The 17,574-nt window shown below is 39.1% G+C and overlaps 1 protein-coding gene across 6 annotated transcripts in view; it reads right to left on the bottom strand.

Annotated features, from left to right (window-relative positions):
• LOC132384633 (uncharacterized) overlaps nucleotides 1–17,574 on the bottom strand; it is a 134,774-nt gene that overhangs the window by 48,055 nt on the left and 69,145 nt on the right. For all 6 annotated transcript variants that reach the window (XR_009508960.1, XR_009508961.1, XM_059955953.1 and 3 more), the window contains 4 exons: nucleotides 11,785–11,942; nucleotides 8,678–8,766; nucleotides 6,391–7,110; nucleotides 844–1,117 (listed from right to left, as the gene is read on the bottom strand). Coding sequence is in view for 4 of the 6 variants with exons in the window: in XM_059955953.1 (XP_059811936.1) it covers nucleotides 844–1,117; nucleotides 6,391–7,110; nucleotides 8,678–8,766; nucleotides 11,785–11,942 (1,241 nt within the window). In the remaining 2 variants the exon portion in view is untranslated. The remainder of the gene's footprint in view (nucleotides 1–843; nucleotides 1,118–6,390; nucleotides 7,111–8,677; nucleotides 8,767–11,784; nucleotides 11,943–17,574) is intronic.

Genomic DNA, 17,574 nt, shown 5'->3' with positions numbered 1-17,574 from the left:
GCATTGGAGAGGGTCCAGAGGAGGTTCACAAGGATGATTCCAGGAATGAAAGGATTACATATGAGGAACGTTTGATGGTTCTGGGTCTGTACTCGCTGGAATTCAGAAGGATGAGGGGGTCATCATTGAAACCTTTCGTATTTTGAAATAGTGGATGTGGAAAGGATGTTTCCCATAGTGTGGGAGACTAGGACAAGAGGGCACAGCCTCAGGATAGAGGAGCGTCCATTCAAAACACAGATGCGGAGAAATTTCTTCAGCCAGAGTGTAATGAATTTGTTGGCTTTGTTACCACATGCAGCTGTGGAGGCTGGGTTGTTGGGTATATTTAAGGCAGAGATGGATAGGTTCTTGATTGGACACAATGTCAAAGGTTACGGGGAGATAGCCGGGAAGTGGGACTGAGGTGGGGCAAGACAGGTCATGTTACAAATCCAGAACTTGCCATGCCACATGACAAAGTAGTTACCTCTTTGTATTGCCCTATAGTATCACTGTAAACTCTGACTTTCAATCCCCTGCACATAATGCAAACCAGTTCATGAAAAAGATATTTGAAACAAGGTTACAGAGAAATTAGTAATGTGGAATGCTATTGTAAATTCTCTCAGGTACTTGGAAGTTTGGAAACACATCATAAATGAATGGCATTTTGTGACTGTATTGCTTGCATTTCCTATGGGTACATTGCCATAAATTGGTGTCTTCACTGTCAATTATCTTCACTTTGCTAATTGGGAAATTATTTAAGGTTTGCATTGTAGTCATATCACACTTAAATTAACATATTTCACAACATTACTTTTGGAATTTAACCCATTGGTTCTTTCTTTGGATAAATACCAAATATCTTTCTGCTGCTGTGATTTCAGCTGTGCCCACAGTTTGCCATTTTTCACTGTGCTCAGTCCTTTCTGCTTTAGCCTTCGATGTGTCGGTGGTGTCCTGCTATCCCTCGAAAGAAGTGCAACAAGTTTCTGGTAATATGCTTCCAGGGATTGCAGAAGTTGTTTGATATCTTCCATTTGTGACATGGTTGTGGATCCAGAGGATACCAAGTCACTGTTTGACGCTTGAGCCAGTGAGTTTAGATAGGAAATATCAAATTCTTGTGCGCCTTCATTAAAGCAAAAATAACACGAATAAAGTAGGGTAAGTTACCATATTATGTGCAAAAGTTTATACTTTTTCATATTTCCCCAATTAGTCTTTTGTTATTAATATCACTCTGTCATATTGCAATTTACCCATTGATAAGCTGCGTTGTCATCCTTGTACCCACTATAAATCGGCTTATGCTAGCTCACCCTTAATCATGGCAATCTTGGAGGCAAAACTGCGATGTGACATTACAATGGATCACTATGGAATGGCTATTCCATTGTAGGAGTTGCTTTGTATTGTGGCTCTATCACAGACAACTGAAAACACGTTGAGGCCACACTCAGATTGGAGAAGCAACACCTTACATTCCATCTGCGTAGCCTTCAACTTGATGCCATGAACATCGACTCCTCAAACTTCTGGTATTGCCCCCCCCCCCTTTCTCCTTCACCAGTCTCCATCCCCTTTTCCCTCTCTCACCTCATGTCCTTGCCTGCCCATTCCTTCCCTCTGGTGCTTCTCCCCCTTTTTCCATAGCCTCTATCATCACCTATCAAGTTCCCCCTCCTCCAGCCCTGTACTTCGGCCCTCCGCCTCCCAGTTTCACTATGTGTTCCTCTCTCCCTTCCCCCCTTTTAAATCTACTCATCTTTTTTTCTCTAGTCCTGCCGAAGGAAATCAGCCCGAAATGTCGACTGTACTTTTTCCATAGATGCTGCCTGGCCTGCTGAATGCCTCCAGCATTTTGTGTGTGTTGCCTGGATTTCCAGCATCTGCAGATTTTCTCTTGTTTGTGACAATCACCTCAAGATTGGTCAACCCCACGATTTAATCTATTTAGAACTGCACTGCCAAGGCATCAAAAATTTTTCACATGTTTAAATGACTGGAAGTTCAAGAACAAACACTCAAAGAAATTAAAAATAAAATTGCCTGATCAAAAATGTGTTTAAACACTGATTTGTCAGTTGGGTTGCTGGATCTTAAATGGAAAAAAATTATTGTGAGAAGTCAACGGGAGAACACTGAAAAACAGGCATACAGATTTCTCAGTACTGCCTGATATCAGCTGAAGCAGGGTTCCACGACTTACCTCCTGCCAGCAGTTGTTAAAACACATTGTGACGTCGGCCTGGTAGCAGATACAGAATGGGCAAATAAACATGGCATAACACAGGGGAGGGTGGACCTCCTCACCATCTACTGCACTGGAGGTGGAAGGGAGAATGTTGCCTTGGAGCAGTGGAGCCTTGGTGCCTGTGCAAGAATCAGTGGCTCTTTTATGTACAAAAATGCTCGTTTATGTAGGTGTCACATAGGATATTGTAATTTATTGCGTGTTCCTCGGAATTTCAATCGTCTCACTAAGACTCAGTAAAAGGAAATTTTACAAGCAACTGTTTCAAAATTGGCTCTACATACTCTACATCAGCAGTGCTTGCTCTATGTATGGTTTTATTTGTTAATATTGCTCAGCATTTTACTTGAAAATTCAATCTATTTTTATTGACTTTCACTCAATTATCTTATTGATTTTTATTGATAAGATTCTAACAGTATCATGGAGTAAACTTACAGGAGTCCATCTGAGCCAACAAAATTACTAAAGGGTGAAGATCAAATGGCTCATTCAGCATCTGAACATAGAAATTGAATTACAATCTGAAATTCCCTCCACTTTTGTTTTCCCCCATTCTGGTGGGTCTTGCAATACTTCTCTTCCCCTCCCCCATCCTCATGACCTGCCCATCACCTTCCTCTGCTCCTCCATCTTCTTCTCTTTATTCCACACAATTCCCTTTCATCTTCCCAACTCCAAAGGGTATAAGAGAGTAAAAGGGAGGCAAGGGTTGATACTGGACCACTGGAAAACAATGCTGGTGAGGTAGTAATGGGGGACAAAGAATTGGCAGTTGAACTTAATGGGTACTTTGCATCAGCCTTCACTGTGGAAGACTCTAACAGTGCTTCAGAGGTCCTTGAGTGTTTTGGTAAAAGGAACAATAGTGCGGACTATTATTTAAATGGAGAGAAGTTTCAAATATCAGAGGTGCAGAGGAACTTAGGAGTCCTCGTGCAAAACTTCCATAAGGTTAGTTTACAGGTAGTGTCTGCGTAATTATAAGGTTTTGGGGTACACAAAGCACATAATAAAAAGGGCTTAAGTCAGCATGGTTTCTTTTAGGGGAAATCTTGCCTGATTAATTTGTTGAAATCCTTTGAGTAAGTAACAGGCAAGTTAGTCAAAGGAGGATCGGTGAATGATTTAATCAGAAGGCCTTTGACAAGGTGCTGCACGTGAGGCTGGTAAACAAGGTAAGAGCCCATGGAATTACAGGAAAGATACAAGCACGGACAGAAGGTTACCTTCTACCAGTCCACCAAGAGCGGGAATAAAGGGAGCTTTTCTGATTGGCTGCCAGTAACAAGGCTCAGGTTTGGGTCTGATACTTTTCATGCTCTATATTAATGATCTGGATTACAAGATTGACAGCTTTGAGGCCAGGCCTGCAAACAATAAAACGTTAGATAGAGGAACAGGCAATGCTGAGAAAGCAGGGACATAGACTGGGTTATGCATATTGGTAGACGGTAGAAAGATGCAGACTATTCTCTAAACCGAATGAATTAAGAAAACAGATACAAAGGAACTTGGAGTCTTCGTGCAGGATTCCCTAAAGAAGGTGTTCCCAACCTGGAGTCTCTGGACCCCTTGGTTAATGGTAGAAGTCCATAGCATAAATAACGTGGGAACCCCTGAAAAAGGTGAACTTGCAGATTGAATCAGCAGTAATGAAGGCAAAAGCCGAGCTAACAATCATTTTTGTGAGGACTAGAATGCAAAGGCAAGGATGTAATGCTGAGACTTTATAGGGCATTAATCAGATCATATTTGGAGAATTGTGGACAATTTTGGGCCAATATCTAAGAAAGCATGTCCTGACATCAGAGAGGGTCCACAGGTTTATCAGAATGATCCTGGGAATGAAGGAGTTAACATACAAGGAGTGTTCAATGCTCCGGGCCTGTACTTGCTGGAGTTTAGAAGAATAAAGGGGAATCTCAATGAAACCTACCAAATATTGAAATGCCTAGATAGAATGGTCATAGAGAGAATGATTTCCAATAGTGGGAGAGTCAAGGACCGGAGGGCACAACCTCAGAATACAAGGACATTGGTTTAGAACAGAGATGAGAAGGAATTTCTTTTATCAGATGGGGCTTTAATCTGTGCAATTCATTGTCACAGACAGTTGAGGAGGATAAGTCATTGGGTATATTTAAAGCAGAGGTTGATAGGTTCTCAATTAGTAAGAGAGTCAAAGGTTATGGACAGAAGACAGGAGAATGGTTATGAGAGGGGAAATAAATCAGCTATGATCTCATGGTAGAACAGACTCAATAAGCTAAATGGCCTAAATCTGCTACTATGTTTTATCATAGATGTGATAAACAGCAGGGGCTCCTTTCCATGCTGCATATTTCTATGATTCTGTTTTCTATCATATTTAAGTATTGCTTAAAATTGTTTTCCAACCTGTACCTGCTTGCTATACAAGAGGCAGATTTCTGATTATTGACTGTCGATAAAACTAGTATATTGAGAGATAAGGCAAAATGCTTTTCCCACATTTAAGAGATACACAAACCCGCAGACAGTTCTATGGCAGTATTGGGTCATCCATGTTCACTGCAGAGTTCTGGATAATGTTTAAACTTGCCTCTCTTCTATGGGATCCTTTGCAGTGAGGACCTGTGCATTGATGGGCCTTCTGCAATACAATTCCTGTATGGGTTAGGGGAAATGGAAGGTGGTAAACCCAAACAAATCCCGACCATAAAACTTGACAGAACCTGACTTACCCAGGTCTGTCTGTCTCAGTCATTTAAAACAAACTGCCAAAACATTTCCATCCGTCTCAAATTCACTACCAACAGCTAGAGAGGCTTTCTAATTAAATGCACCTCCTGGCGGGTGGAAACACATTTCCCTGTTATCACAGAAAGAGCTTTTGAAATTACTGCAAAACAATCTTTGGAAAATGTAACAAATAAAGAGCAAATGAGGCAACATGCAAGAAGAAAAGCACAAAGTAAACCTTGTATCAGAACATAAAACCAAACATCAAATTTTGAGAAGAGAGTAAAGGGGGTGTTATGTAGCGTGGAACAAAGGAAAGGTTAAATACTGCAAGACAGTGTGATGTAAAGAAACTAATGAAATACAGTGGATTCTGATTAATTAGTACATCAGTTAATCAGGTTAGCTGCTTATTTGGGACAACTCAAAGAACAAAATCTAATTCAGAAAATAGCCACAATTCCCTTTTTTAATTGGGACGCTATGCCACTTAATTGGGAGAGGAGACTAGCAGTTTCTAACTAGTGTCTGTGACGGTGTACTTGTATGACTGTGAAGACACTACACCATGCTGAGTGTGACAAGTTTTTAAAATAGCGTCAGTTGCATGTGCATGCCTTCAAAAAGTAGTGAATTTTTTTAATCACAGATAGTTGATGAGAAATAAGCAGTAAGACAATTCAGAACTGTTTTGTTCTCTCAAGTTTCAAAAATTCAGGCTTGGAGATTCCAGAAACGGCTGGAAGTGAAAATGAATCAATATCACTACTTCAAAAGGTTAGAAACTATGATCATTTTAAAGTACCAACTATCAATTTTGAATGTTACAATGAAAATGGAGAATGTGTTCAATAAAAGCATTGTATGAAGGTAGTCCATTAACTACACTAGCTGTCTGCACTGATTTTGGTCATTTACAGTCAATCAAAAGAACATCAATAACTATTAGGAACTAATACATTATTTCATAGTACTGCAATAGCATTTGTAGTATTCTAACTTGCTATGTATTTCATTGAAACACAGTTTGTTACTCAGTCAAACAGTAGTTTCTCTCTCTTATATTTTTTTAGAACTATTTCCATGGTATTTTGGCTAACTGGGGCAACCATTTAATTAGGCCAAATGTACTGGTCCTGGAGTGTTTTAATCAACCAGAATCGACTGTACATGAAGGGGATACAAGTAAGGAAAACAGAAATGTAGGTGATGTGAAACTGCTGACCTCGCTACTGACGCTAGGAGAACATGATCACCTGATTGTAAGGTGAGATGCTATTTCCCCGACCATACATTTGAACTTCATGTTAAGAGCATAAGAGTCTGAGAAGAGAAGTGAAAGCAAAATTATGGCATTGAATCCAAGTGAAAGGTGACTGGGCATTCACGGTCTTGCTTACAAATGTAAAAGTAAAATTCTATACCATCATCATTGAGTTTGGTTAAGGACATTGACTTGAACTGAATTTTTGCCTTGCTCTCTTCTGTACTATTGTCACTTTGGCTTTGAATATCATCATCGGCTGCACCCGTCTCTGAATTCATTAATTCGTGATGGATAAGAGATGTTGTTTTTAGTTTTTGTGGTGAACATAGTACAAGAGAAGGATCTGATTGGCCTGGCCTTTTCTCCAAACGATCGATTTCGACAGTGAACTGTAGTCCAGACGCAGCTGGATCTTCTTGCAGTTTGCAGGTCTGGTTTATAACTGGGATTTTCACCGGAAAGACAGGAAATGGAACAGGGTCATGTTGTGGATTTTCCTGAAGTAACAGTTTATTCAATGGCATTTTTTCAGGACGCACCTTTCCTTTAGGCTCTTGGTCACAATTAACTTCACAATATTTTGCCAAATGTGACACTCTTTGGTTGGCAGAGTAATGAAGAGAATTGATTTTATCTGGCAATGCTGAATCACCCTCTGAAGCCGCAGAGTGAGTTGAGAAACCAATCCTTATGTCAGACTGTGGGTCAATAACAGGGTCAGTCAGCCAGTGGGCTGCAGTGAGTTTATTTGCAATTTCTGAATTTACAGGTTTTCCTGTTGAAAAATCTTGATTTGCATAATATGTTAAATAGTGCTCATTTGCTGGATTTTCCCAGACATTTCTGCTGAAAATATCTCTGTGGTTCGGCTGGAATTCTAAATTTAAAAAAATGAAATGATTACAAATTTAATTTATGCATACTTATATATCCCGTAATGGCTGGATTTAACAAATGTTACATGTACAGGGTTGTTTATAATAATCACCCAGGCTCGTTGCATGTTAGAAGCAAAGTAAACCAAAAGGCTGTCATTCATTCTACATAGTCTGTCTTCTTTACCAAGTTAACAATTTCTTGTCATTCTGCAGCCCGAACAAACTTCAATCACCAAGCTTGCCATAGAATTTCTAAGCAATTTCAATTTGGATTAAGAAAGCGTCCTTGCTTCTTAAACAGAAATGTTTTGGTTACAATCTCATTCTAGATAGACACGAGAATGTTATTTTGAGTGAGTGCAGCAACATTAGAGGCTTCATCTTTCAGCTGAAAAGCTAAAAGAGATGAGTAAAAAGTACCATAATATTGGCAACACACACAAAATGCTGGTGGAACACTCCTTATAGATGCTGCCTGGCCTGCTGTGTTCCACCAGCATTTTGTGTGTGTTGCTTGTATTTCCAACATCTGCAGATTTCCTCGTGTTTGCTCATAATATTGGCAGTTGACATCAATTAGAAGCACAGGGCCGATCAGTACAGGACATCGCTAGACAATTCATCCAGTTTACAACATCTCTTTGAGGTAACTGTCTCATTACATCTTGATAAACATATTTAACACCTTACTGAATGACATACCCTCCAAGAGGATCACAACCTTGTCATTAGGTTCGGACGCTTGCCTGACTGAGTGACCTGGAGAGTTATGTTGGCTGAAGCAAATGTCACTGAAAAATTGAGCAGAACTACATCTATTCTGTGTTTCCCCAATACATACTGATGTTAGCCAAATGACTCATTAAATGAATATGTCAACGTGGAGTCTATGCAATGCCACAATCAATCCCACTCTAGTCAAAACAAAGAAAAGGTCTGCAATGAGGTGGAAATGGAGAAAATTACACTGTTTTTAATTCCAAATCACTATGTTAATTATTATTCTGTACTCACTTTCACCCAAATTTGCTACAAGTTGATGAAACTATTCCAAACTAATGTGACCAAGTACTTGTATAATAATTCAAATAATATTTTAAAGATAAACCCACACTAAATATGTATTTTTTTTCTGGAAATCTAAATAGAAGTTAATCCAATTAATCTTCACATTAAGGATCATCTCCAATGTTAAAAAGTTTCTGCTTTTTATGTTCTGCATTTTATGTTAAATCAGATATGAAAATAAAATCCATCTTTCAAACCAGCGTCAACGTCAAAATTAATGAACAAGTATAGAGGGGACCAGTAACCAAGGAGATCAGGAAAACCTCGCTATTCTTGCACAGGAGAACAACAGCTAATTGATGTGTTTTGTCTGAGTATCGTACAACATGTTTAATCCTAATCAGTACGTGTGAGTTATTTTCCCTTTACCGTTGGTCCAATAGCCAACAAACATTATTTGAAACGTGAATATAGCAGGAATATATATGAAGAGGATTAAGGCATTATTTGTAGATATGAAAACTTATATCATTAAGAGTAACATTTATATGAAAGTACCATTGTTTGTAGTGCTGTTCAGAATTGATTGTCCGTGTGCTTTATCAAGGGGTAAGCTCCTTTGCCAAGAACTGACAACCCCAGGGGCTCTGTGGGAAAATATTAAAACATCTTAATCATTTACAACACTGTATTCGAATGCTATTCCCAAGCCAACAATAAAGCTTCATGCTGCTATCAGATAAAACCTGATGACAACTTCATATTGTATTTATATTGTAACAGCAACATGCATATAAAGCCAGACCATTTTGCAACTGGAGGTGTGAAAGTGCTATCAGAAATTACAATCAGGGGTAAGCCATAATGGATTCTGTTCTACAGCCCTGTCCTCAGTCTATAAACTCGCTCCAAAGAAGATGCCCACCCAACTGAGTATCTTCAATAACTGTGGTTTTATTTCACATCTCAGGCATCAATAAAATTTTACTTTTCGAATCTATTTCTTGTCTCTCCTTTGATCCTCTTGAATTGCTTTCCAAATATTTAGCCAACTATCTTCTAAGTAACATCTGCGGTACAGATAATCCCATAGGACCACTGTCTAAATGATCAATTTCCAATGATATATTTCAAACAAGCTCCTAGCGACCTTTGTCAAATTCCCATTCTAGAACTTCTGTGTTGTTTGCCATGTTATTAATCCAAAACAGGCTGATTAGCTTCCCCAGCATTATGAAGAATGACTTACAACCTTGTGCACTGCCTGAGGCTCCATCTGAAATATCTATGTTTTTTGTTGTAACTTTCTCCTACGAAATCATCATTGTAAATAATGCTTTTTGTTATGTTCGTACTGACCAAAAATAAATTAATTTCATTTCATTTCAAATAACCACAGCTTAATTAACAAAATATTAAGTTCACTTCTGACTATGTACCCGCTCATTTGATATCCCTAGTGATGTGAATTCTTCGTGTTTTACTTAGGATGTGACTCTTGACAGCATCAAACTGGGTCAAATGTAATAATGATAACGTAGAATGCTTTGTGTGCTTCTGCAGATCTATGTGCAGTTTCAAACTACTGACTGATTTAGAATTTTAACCATTTTCCCTAGTAGTAGAATAATTATAAACATTCTCAAAGTGTGATGCTGAGACTGTTTGGGAAGATATTTTTGAAGTTGTTTTTTTTCCCCCATAACAGTCTGTAACCTGAGAGTTTAGTTGGACACTGATCAGCCTGCAAAGAGAACTTCTGAGTTTCAGCAGTTGTCAGTTTCTCCAGAAATGAGTATGAGAGATGAGAATAAGAATTTTGACCTGTCGTTTGTTATTTTCTATAACATTGTATGTTATACTTCTATTCATAAAAAAAATACTTGAGCTGCTAAGCCTTCTATTTGTAAACCAGCTGCTCTTGGAGATATCATGGAAATGATATTAGAAAAGATGGATTTTTTTTCCTTTCATTGCATTAGTGAATTTTATATTCATTAAGACTTCAGGTTTATGGGAGCACTTGGGACCAGCACCAGAACCCCGCATTAGGAGCAGTGAAGGCTAAACACAGATTAAAGCCTAGAAATTACTGTTGACTATGTTAATGGATGAACACTCAGTTTTAACAGCTGCATTAATCCATTTAAAATAAACCAGGGTCTCTTGCTCATGTGGTGTGCTTTAAGCAGTCATCTGCTAATAACACCAGCAATAATCTCTTGTTTTAAAACCTCTTCAAGTCTGTAATAAGAGTATCTTAAATCAATCACGGATGAGACCTGCTTTAACAACAATGTCAATAATGCTCTTGGATTTCTAAATTATCCTATATCTTCAAGCATCCTGTTTAAAAAGAAGTCCATCATACATATTTTATGTCACGCACAACACAATTAGTGATAAAATACATTTTACCTCCTTTTACTTGGCAGGGGTTTGAACACCAGTGCCAGTCTGAAAGGACTATGCTAATGTGCAATCTTTGTTTTGGTTTCAGATACATTATGTTTTCATCAGCTATCTATATTGAAATTCATTTGCCACTCCTCAGACTTCTTCCCTACCTGATCAAGATCTCCTTGAAATCTACAACAAGCTTCTTCACTATTTGTGACACCTCCAAATTTACTGATCAAGGCTTGTGCATTTGTCTCAGTTATGGGGTTCTCAGTTTCCCAGACTGAGTACATTGAAATCCTCGTCTGTCAGAAGCTGCATCTGGCTGGACTTCCTACAGGCGTTGACATCAGGGAGACCATGAGGTTCCCTGCCCCACATCTTGTAAGAGCAGCTTTTCACTGCCCTAAATGCTGTCTTGTGCACACTAATTCAAGCACTAAAGATGGGCAGCAAAATAAACCTGTACCTCTTATCTGTGCCCCTTCACCAAAGCCTCAAATTCCTAGCTTCAATTTCTGCTCCAAAAGGCTTCTCCACTTAACCATAGCACAACCATATCTGCAGATGCTGGAAATCCAAGCAACCCATACAAAATGCTGAAGGAACTCAGCAGTCCAGCAGCATCTATGGAAAAGAACATAGTTGACATTCTGGGCCGAGATTTTGTTAGTATTGTTTCACTTAACTATACTTTTATTAGAGAAAATGCTATCCAATAACCAATCAATGAAACGTGTCTTTTTTTTTAAAGACCCTGCTTTCACTCCAAGCACCTGAGACACTTTCTCAGCCTTCTGACTCCAAGCCTCTTAAGCCAGAGCCTTCTTACTCCTATACCAGCTCACCGCCACACCCAAAGTAGATGCCTTGCTTGACCCAACCTTGTTTTTATTGGCTGCAGATAATTACTTCATAACCCAATCACTTCTGAAATAACAATTAGCTAACCTACCTCTTTTAAATTCCTGTAAAGTGAAACTCACAAGCAAGCCCAAGACCTAACACTTTTAAGCTCTTCTGCTCTCATTCCAAGTCTCAACTCATGTGGCTGTCCTTGAATGTTAAGGCAGCTGTTTGGAGTTAATTGTTTCTTAGTACCAGCAAAAATTTGTGGAAGGTAAATAGGAAACACCCAATTTATAACGAATTCCCATTCTTGTCGGTTTTACCAAATTGTTGAAATGAGATGAAGGTATTAACATACACTGCAGGATAAAGTATTTAGCCGCCATGAATGTAGAACACCTCAAGCCAAATGTTACCTTGGAATGTTGTTGGTTCTCAAACAATTAACGGCACTCTCAGAGTCCAGAAATGCTGATCTCTGATATTTCTTCAAGGGTTTTAAAGACAGATGATGCTCTGACGTGGAATCAAAACTGTGATCATCTGGTTCCAGATTTTGCCATTTGGATCTTAACTAAAGACATAAAATCAGATGTATGTTAATTTGATAAGACACAACATCAACGATGATTTTCCAACTTGGAAACATCATCTTTAATCACTGCTGGGACACTGTGGATGTAGATTACCTGCACAATAAAGAGTACAGTGGTTCAGAAAACAGATGACCACCAACTTCAGGGCAAGCAGAGATAGGTGATAAATCCTTGCTTCCTCAACTACACACCTCTTGCACCAACTACTCCAAAAGTAAAGAAATTTAAAGAACAAGCTGAAACTACCTTCGTTGTCTTGAGCTTAAAGATATTCAATAAGATTACATAATAAGCAGATAAGTACAGTAAACAACACACATTTTTTTGTAATATTTTATGTAATTATTTTGGTAATGGTCTAATGTTCTTGCTCTAATAGTTTTAGTTTTTATCAAAGTAAATTTGAAATAGCCATTAACCTCAGGACAAGAATTTGATTTGATTGACTTGGAAGTCACTCCAAAGTCAGAACAGCTAAAGGATGAACTCTTGAACAGAAATGCATTTCATTTAATACCAATGTAACCGAGGCTAAGCTGAAGCCAGTCCTAAATCCCAAAAGAAACAAAATCCAGCATAATCCTCTCAGTTAATTCTGAACAGTGGCTGAGTGCCAAAGTGATATGTAACTATTATGGGAGAAAATACAGCTTTTTCCTCCCTAAAAATGACCCAACTCCAGAAGTGTGGCTGGATATGTTAATCCTGACCATATTTTCCTTAAAATATGATATATAGAGCTGCATTCACATTGAGAAGTGAAATAATAAATTAGATCTAAAATTGCCAGTGGCTGGTAAATGCATGCTGACCTACTAATTAACTCATGATTTATAAGATCACTTTTACTAACTGACAAAGCTGCAGAAAACATGAGCATAAATTAAAAATTTTAGGCATTTGATTTTCTGTTCAAGTTCCATACCAAACAAGTTGATATTTGATCCTGTGTGCAGTTGCTTTCAGAAGCACACCACTGCATCACTTATTCCTCTTTTCAAATAAATGCAGTGAGTGTAAAATACACATGAAGCACAAACTCAACATTTACAAAAGCTAAGTAAAGACTGGTACGCCATTTTTAAATTCAGAAATTTGAATAACAACTTTTCAAGTCGAAATAAAAGAATTTGTTCAATGAAAAGATCACAATTGTACAATAATCTTATTTCTACCTCACACTGCAGCATTTGGCACACATCGTCACCCCACAAAAAAACAGTGATGGAATCTGGTTAATCTGCTTTTAGCGATGTTGATCAAAGAATTTTATGAAAACATGATAGCTGTGCTTTTCCCTGACAAAAAAAATACAATTCATAATTTTCGAAGTACATTTATTATCAAAGGATGTATACATTAAACAACCTTGAGACTCAGCTCCTTACAGGCAGCCACAAAACAAAGAAACCCAAAAGAACCCATTAGAATAAGACCATCAACACCCAGTATGCAGAGAAGAGAAAATCATGCAAACAATAAAAGTAAGCAAATAGCATTCAGAACTGAAGTTTTACAAAAGACACGAAGCCAGGCATCACAGCAGTCAGAGCAGGCCAAAGCCTCAGTTCAATGTAGAGCTGAGTAAACACAGCAAGCAGAACCAGCCCGTTCCTTGCCTCTGGTCCCAACACCTTAGCCTTTTCAATCTGGCTCGGTGTTTAAATCATCTAAACATCAGGTCATTTCTTGCTCTCAGACCATTCTGGGGCCTGGACTCCACCACCATGATTCACCAATACCTAACCTTTCCAATTCGGCCTGGCGCTTAAATTGATCAGATATTTGGACTTCCCTTGCTTCTTCCTCCTCCTCTTCCCACCGCCACTTGCCTTCACCATGCCTCATCTTCATGTCTGCCTCTACTCACCTAGCCTCATCTCTGCACGCTTCTCCATTGTTAATGGTGATTGTTATTAATAGAGTTATTAATAAGGTGTATTTTCTTTAGTATTTTGCCGCTGATAAGCAGCTGCCGGACTCCAAAAGGGCCACAACTGTGTTGCAGGGTTTGGAGCATTGTGTGCCTCAGTGACTCCAGTTGGCTGGAGTCAGGGCCTTGTGCTTTGGCTCTTGGTAGTGTCACCCATGCCAGAAAGGTCAAAGAGTAGAGGCCAGACTAAGATTGGTCCATTGGCCCTCCAGGTTTGGGAGCTCAGCTCAGGGACAACAACCCTGACTTGTAAAAATAAACTGTTACAGAAACAGCAATGAAAAATCCTTCTTTATCTGCAAGTGGCTGTATGGACAGACAGAGATGGAGGACTTTCAATGCTGCCCTAAACGCCAGTAATGTAACAGGCAGTAAGTCAGTCACTGGGTAGCACTATCTAAAACCGGAAGCTTCTAAACACCAACCTGAAGCACCTCAGCAGCCCTTCATCTATTATCACCTTTTGAAGGGGACTGAAGTCTATCAATGAGCTTCCCAAAGGTCCAGCAACCAACCATTTCTCCTCAAAACTGTGTCAGATTTTTCCCCCAAAGTGGGGTAAACTTTTAACTTTCATCCCAAGCCTGAAGCCTCCACATCCACTTCTTGCACAGAATGATTATAGACAATGAGAACATAAACTAGAGAACACTGAAGAATTCAACATGCCACAGAATGCAACTTTTCTGATAGTACAGGTCAAATATTCAAAACATTCATCCCCATTCACAACTGCATTGCTTGCAGCAGTAGTTTTTGCTGCATTTCCAAATGTAATTTCTGCATGGTGAATTTTGCTACCATCCTATAAAATATAATTATTTGCCTGCAGTGTACCATTACGAAGGGGTCACAAGGACAAAAAGAACTAGAGAGACTTAGCTCTGATTATCACTAAACTATTCACCCTTTAAACAATCAAGTTTTTAAAGTTAAAACAAAATTGCATAAATAATTCTGTGAATGAAATGGCAAAATACACATTGCGGGATGTGGGAGCCGAGTCATACGTTACCATCTTCCTGTTATTCCCAGCACTATTTGCCCGACATAAGAAATACCACCACGATATTACACACACTAGAATGATATCTTAATTCGCAGAGATTGCTACCATGAAATAACTTTCAGCTCAGCAGTAAAACCATTAAGAACTGTTGTCTAACTCCCCTTTTCTGTCCATCTTGTTTCTGTCTTCTGCACCTGCACAGGGATACAGCTGAGACGGGGTCCAGCGCGATCACCTGCTATTCCCACTCCAACGCTGAGTTCAGCCTCGGAACACCACTGGGTTAAAGTGCTGAATCCAAAGTCAGGCTTATACTGGCCAACGGAAAAATACGAAGAGAATTTTATTTTTATCTTCGCTTTACCTTGATATGTTTAGTTAACTTACAGGACTTCAAAATACTATTTTTTTTCCATATTTAGTTATTTTTTCATTTGAACTATTTTAATTAAACTCAATTTTTTTTAATCAGTTCAACAAATGATGAGTTGTCAAAAGGCCATCCCCTAGAGGCAGTGCCCCACTGCTGGAGTTCCTGGAGCACACCAGCTCACTCTACCCAGCACAGGGAAGCGTGGGCCAGTGGGCACCACGGGCAATGAACTCAGGCAGTATTCCCGATCTAGTATGATCAGTCTCAATATATCTCAGTGCCTCATGCCTCTAGTTTCCTATCGTTGAAGTAGTTGCAGTTTTGATTGTTCTTTCATCCTTTCCCAATGCTTCTCCACCCTCCCCCACCATGGCAAGTGCATTTTTTGCTGCAGGTAGAGCTAATATGCTCAACATAGCAGTACCCCAGTCTACACTGGGTTTCACCAATGTCGAGGAGGCTGCCCCAGGAGCACAGAAACAAAACGAGGGCCCAACAGACACACAAGTGAAATGCTGATTCACCTAGAAGGACTGTTTGAGGCCTTGAATGGTGATGAGAGATGAGCTGTAGGAGTGGGTTTTGATGTGCTTGGAGGGATAAGTGCCAGAATGGACATCAGTGGGGAGGAACGAGTGGACAAGGGCGTCGCAGAGAAAGTGAGACGGATGGAAACTGGTGGGGAAGGCGTATGGAGGGTAAGATGTGGACATTTGTTGTCATGAGAGGGAAAATGAATCAACCATGATGAAATGGTGGAGCAGTTTCAATAAGCCAAATGGCTTAATCTGCTTCTATATCTTATGACTCATTATACAAAAGCAAGTGTAATATCCACTACAATGCTATGATTGAACAACAAGTTATTTATGAGACCAAACCCTGAGTCCTCCATGATCCTCAAACTATCACTGCTGGGCATCTTTAATAATTGCTTGAACTAGTGGTCTGACTGTCAGGTTAAATGCCCATGGCATTAGCAGCAGTGTTTATATAAATTACAGACAGTTCTGTGTTATTGTTTCTCAGTGGGTAGTAACTTGACAGTATCTGCCTAACCTCCGCGCCTGCAAATCCATACAAGGCTGTCAGATACAGACTCTTATCCCATTACCTTGAATCTCAGAGGCGCCATTGTCCTTCACTAAATTGAAATTTGCTTTGAATGCACAGAAACATAACAGATAAGATTTTAAAGGGAATCAATTTAAGTAATTTAATTGAGATGTTCTGGTGCTCTATCTACTATAAAATCAGTTCGCCTTGCTTGCAACCAGGTTACATTTCCTGCTGCCCTTTGAATGCTATTCCATTAATAACAAAAATATGTACAGTGCAACTATACAAGGTTTCACAACACCTCTTCACCATAGCAATAGAAGACCAAATCATTATGGACCATCACTATTCGGCACTTTAAGTTCAGGAGAAGGGTCCTAACATAAGCTATGCACTTTCAAATATCACAATCCAACAGTTAATTATTAATGAATGGAAGACAGACAATAGAGGGAACTTGGGATATCAAAAGAATTGCAAAGAAAATTTATAGGATCTTTGAACTGTATGAAATTTCTTGTATTGGATAACCCCTCACCCATCTTAATGAGATCATGTGCGCGCCATTGAAATATGCTGGATTTTTATAAATCTCAATAATTATTGCGTATTATTCCAGGAATTCATTATTATTGGTAATTCCTAAAACCCTGAATAATATTCAGATCAAAAAGTTTTGCTAAGTGGTTTCACTCCTTTTGTTAGCTTTATTTTTCAAAATCGCACATCCTCTCAATTTGCAAGGAAGTGTGACTGCCTTTTCATATATTTCCACAGCACTGAACAAATCTCAAAATGATTCAGTATCAAAATACAGAGAGAGACTTGCTAGCAAGAAGGAAAGCCCAGAGCAGAGAAGTTACAAAATTTTCCTGAGAAGTTTACAGAAGGGGTGTGCATAAGGGGATGAGAGATAAAATTGGGAAGAGAAATGCAGTCTCACTGACTCTCTACTCACCTTCGGATCACCTAGAGAATTGCAATAGCTATGACAAGCTGCTGCTCATTGATTACACTCAGCATTCAACATGATCATCCCTTCAGTACCAATCAACAGCCTCAAACCCGGGCCTCTATAACTCTCTCTGCAACTGAATCCTTGACTTACTCATTGGGAAACCACAGCCAGTGTGGATTGGAAATAATATCACTTTCATGGTGACAATCAACATAGGCACATCCTAAGATACATGATTAACCACTGCTCTATTTTCTCTATATTCAATGTGACAAATT

The sequence above is a fragment of the Hypanus sabinus genome, chromosome 2, assembly GCF_030144855.1.
Source record: "Hypanus sabinus isolate sHypSab1 chromosome 2, sHypSab1.hap1, whole genome shotgun sequence".
NCBI classification, from domain to species: Eukaryota; Metazoa; Chordata; class Chondrichthyes; order Myliobatiformes; family Dasyatidae; genus Hypanus; species Hypanus sabinus.
This window is presented reverse-complemented; position numbering and strand designations above follow the sequence as displayed.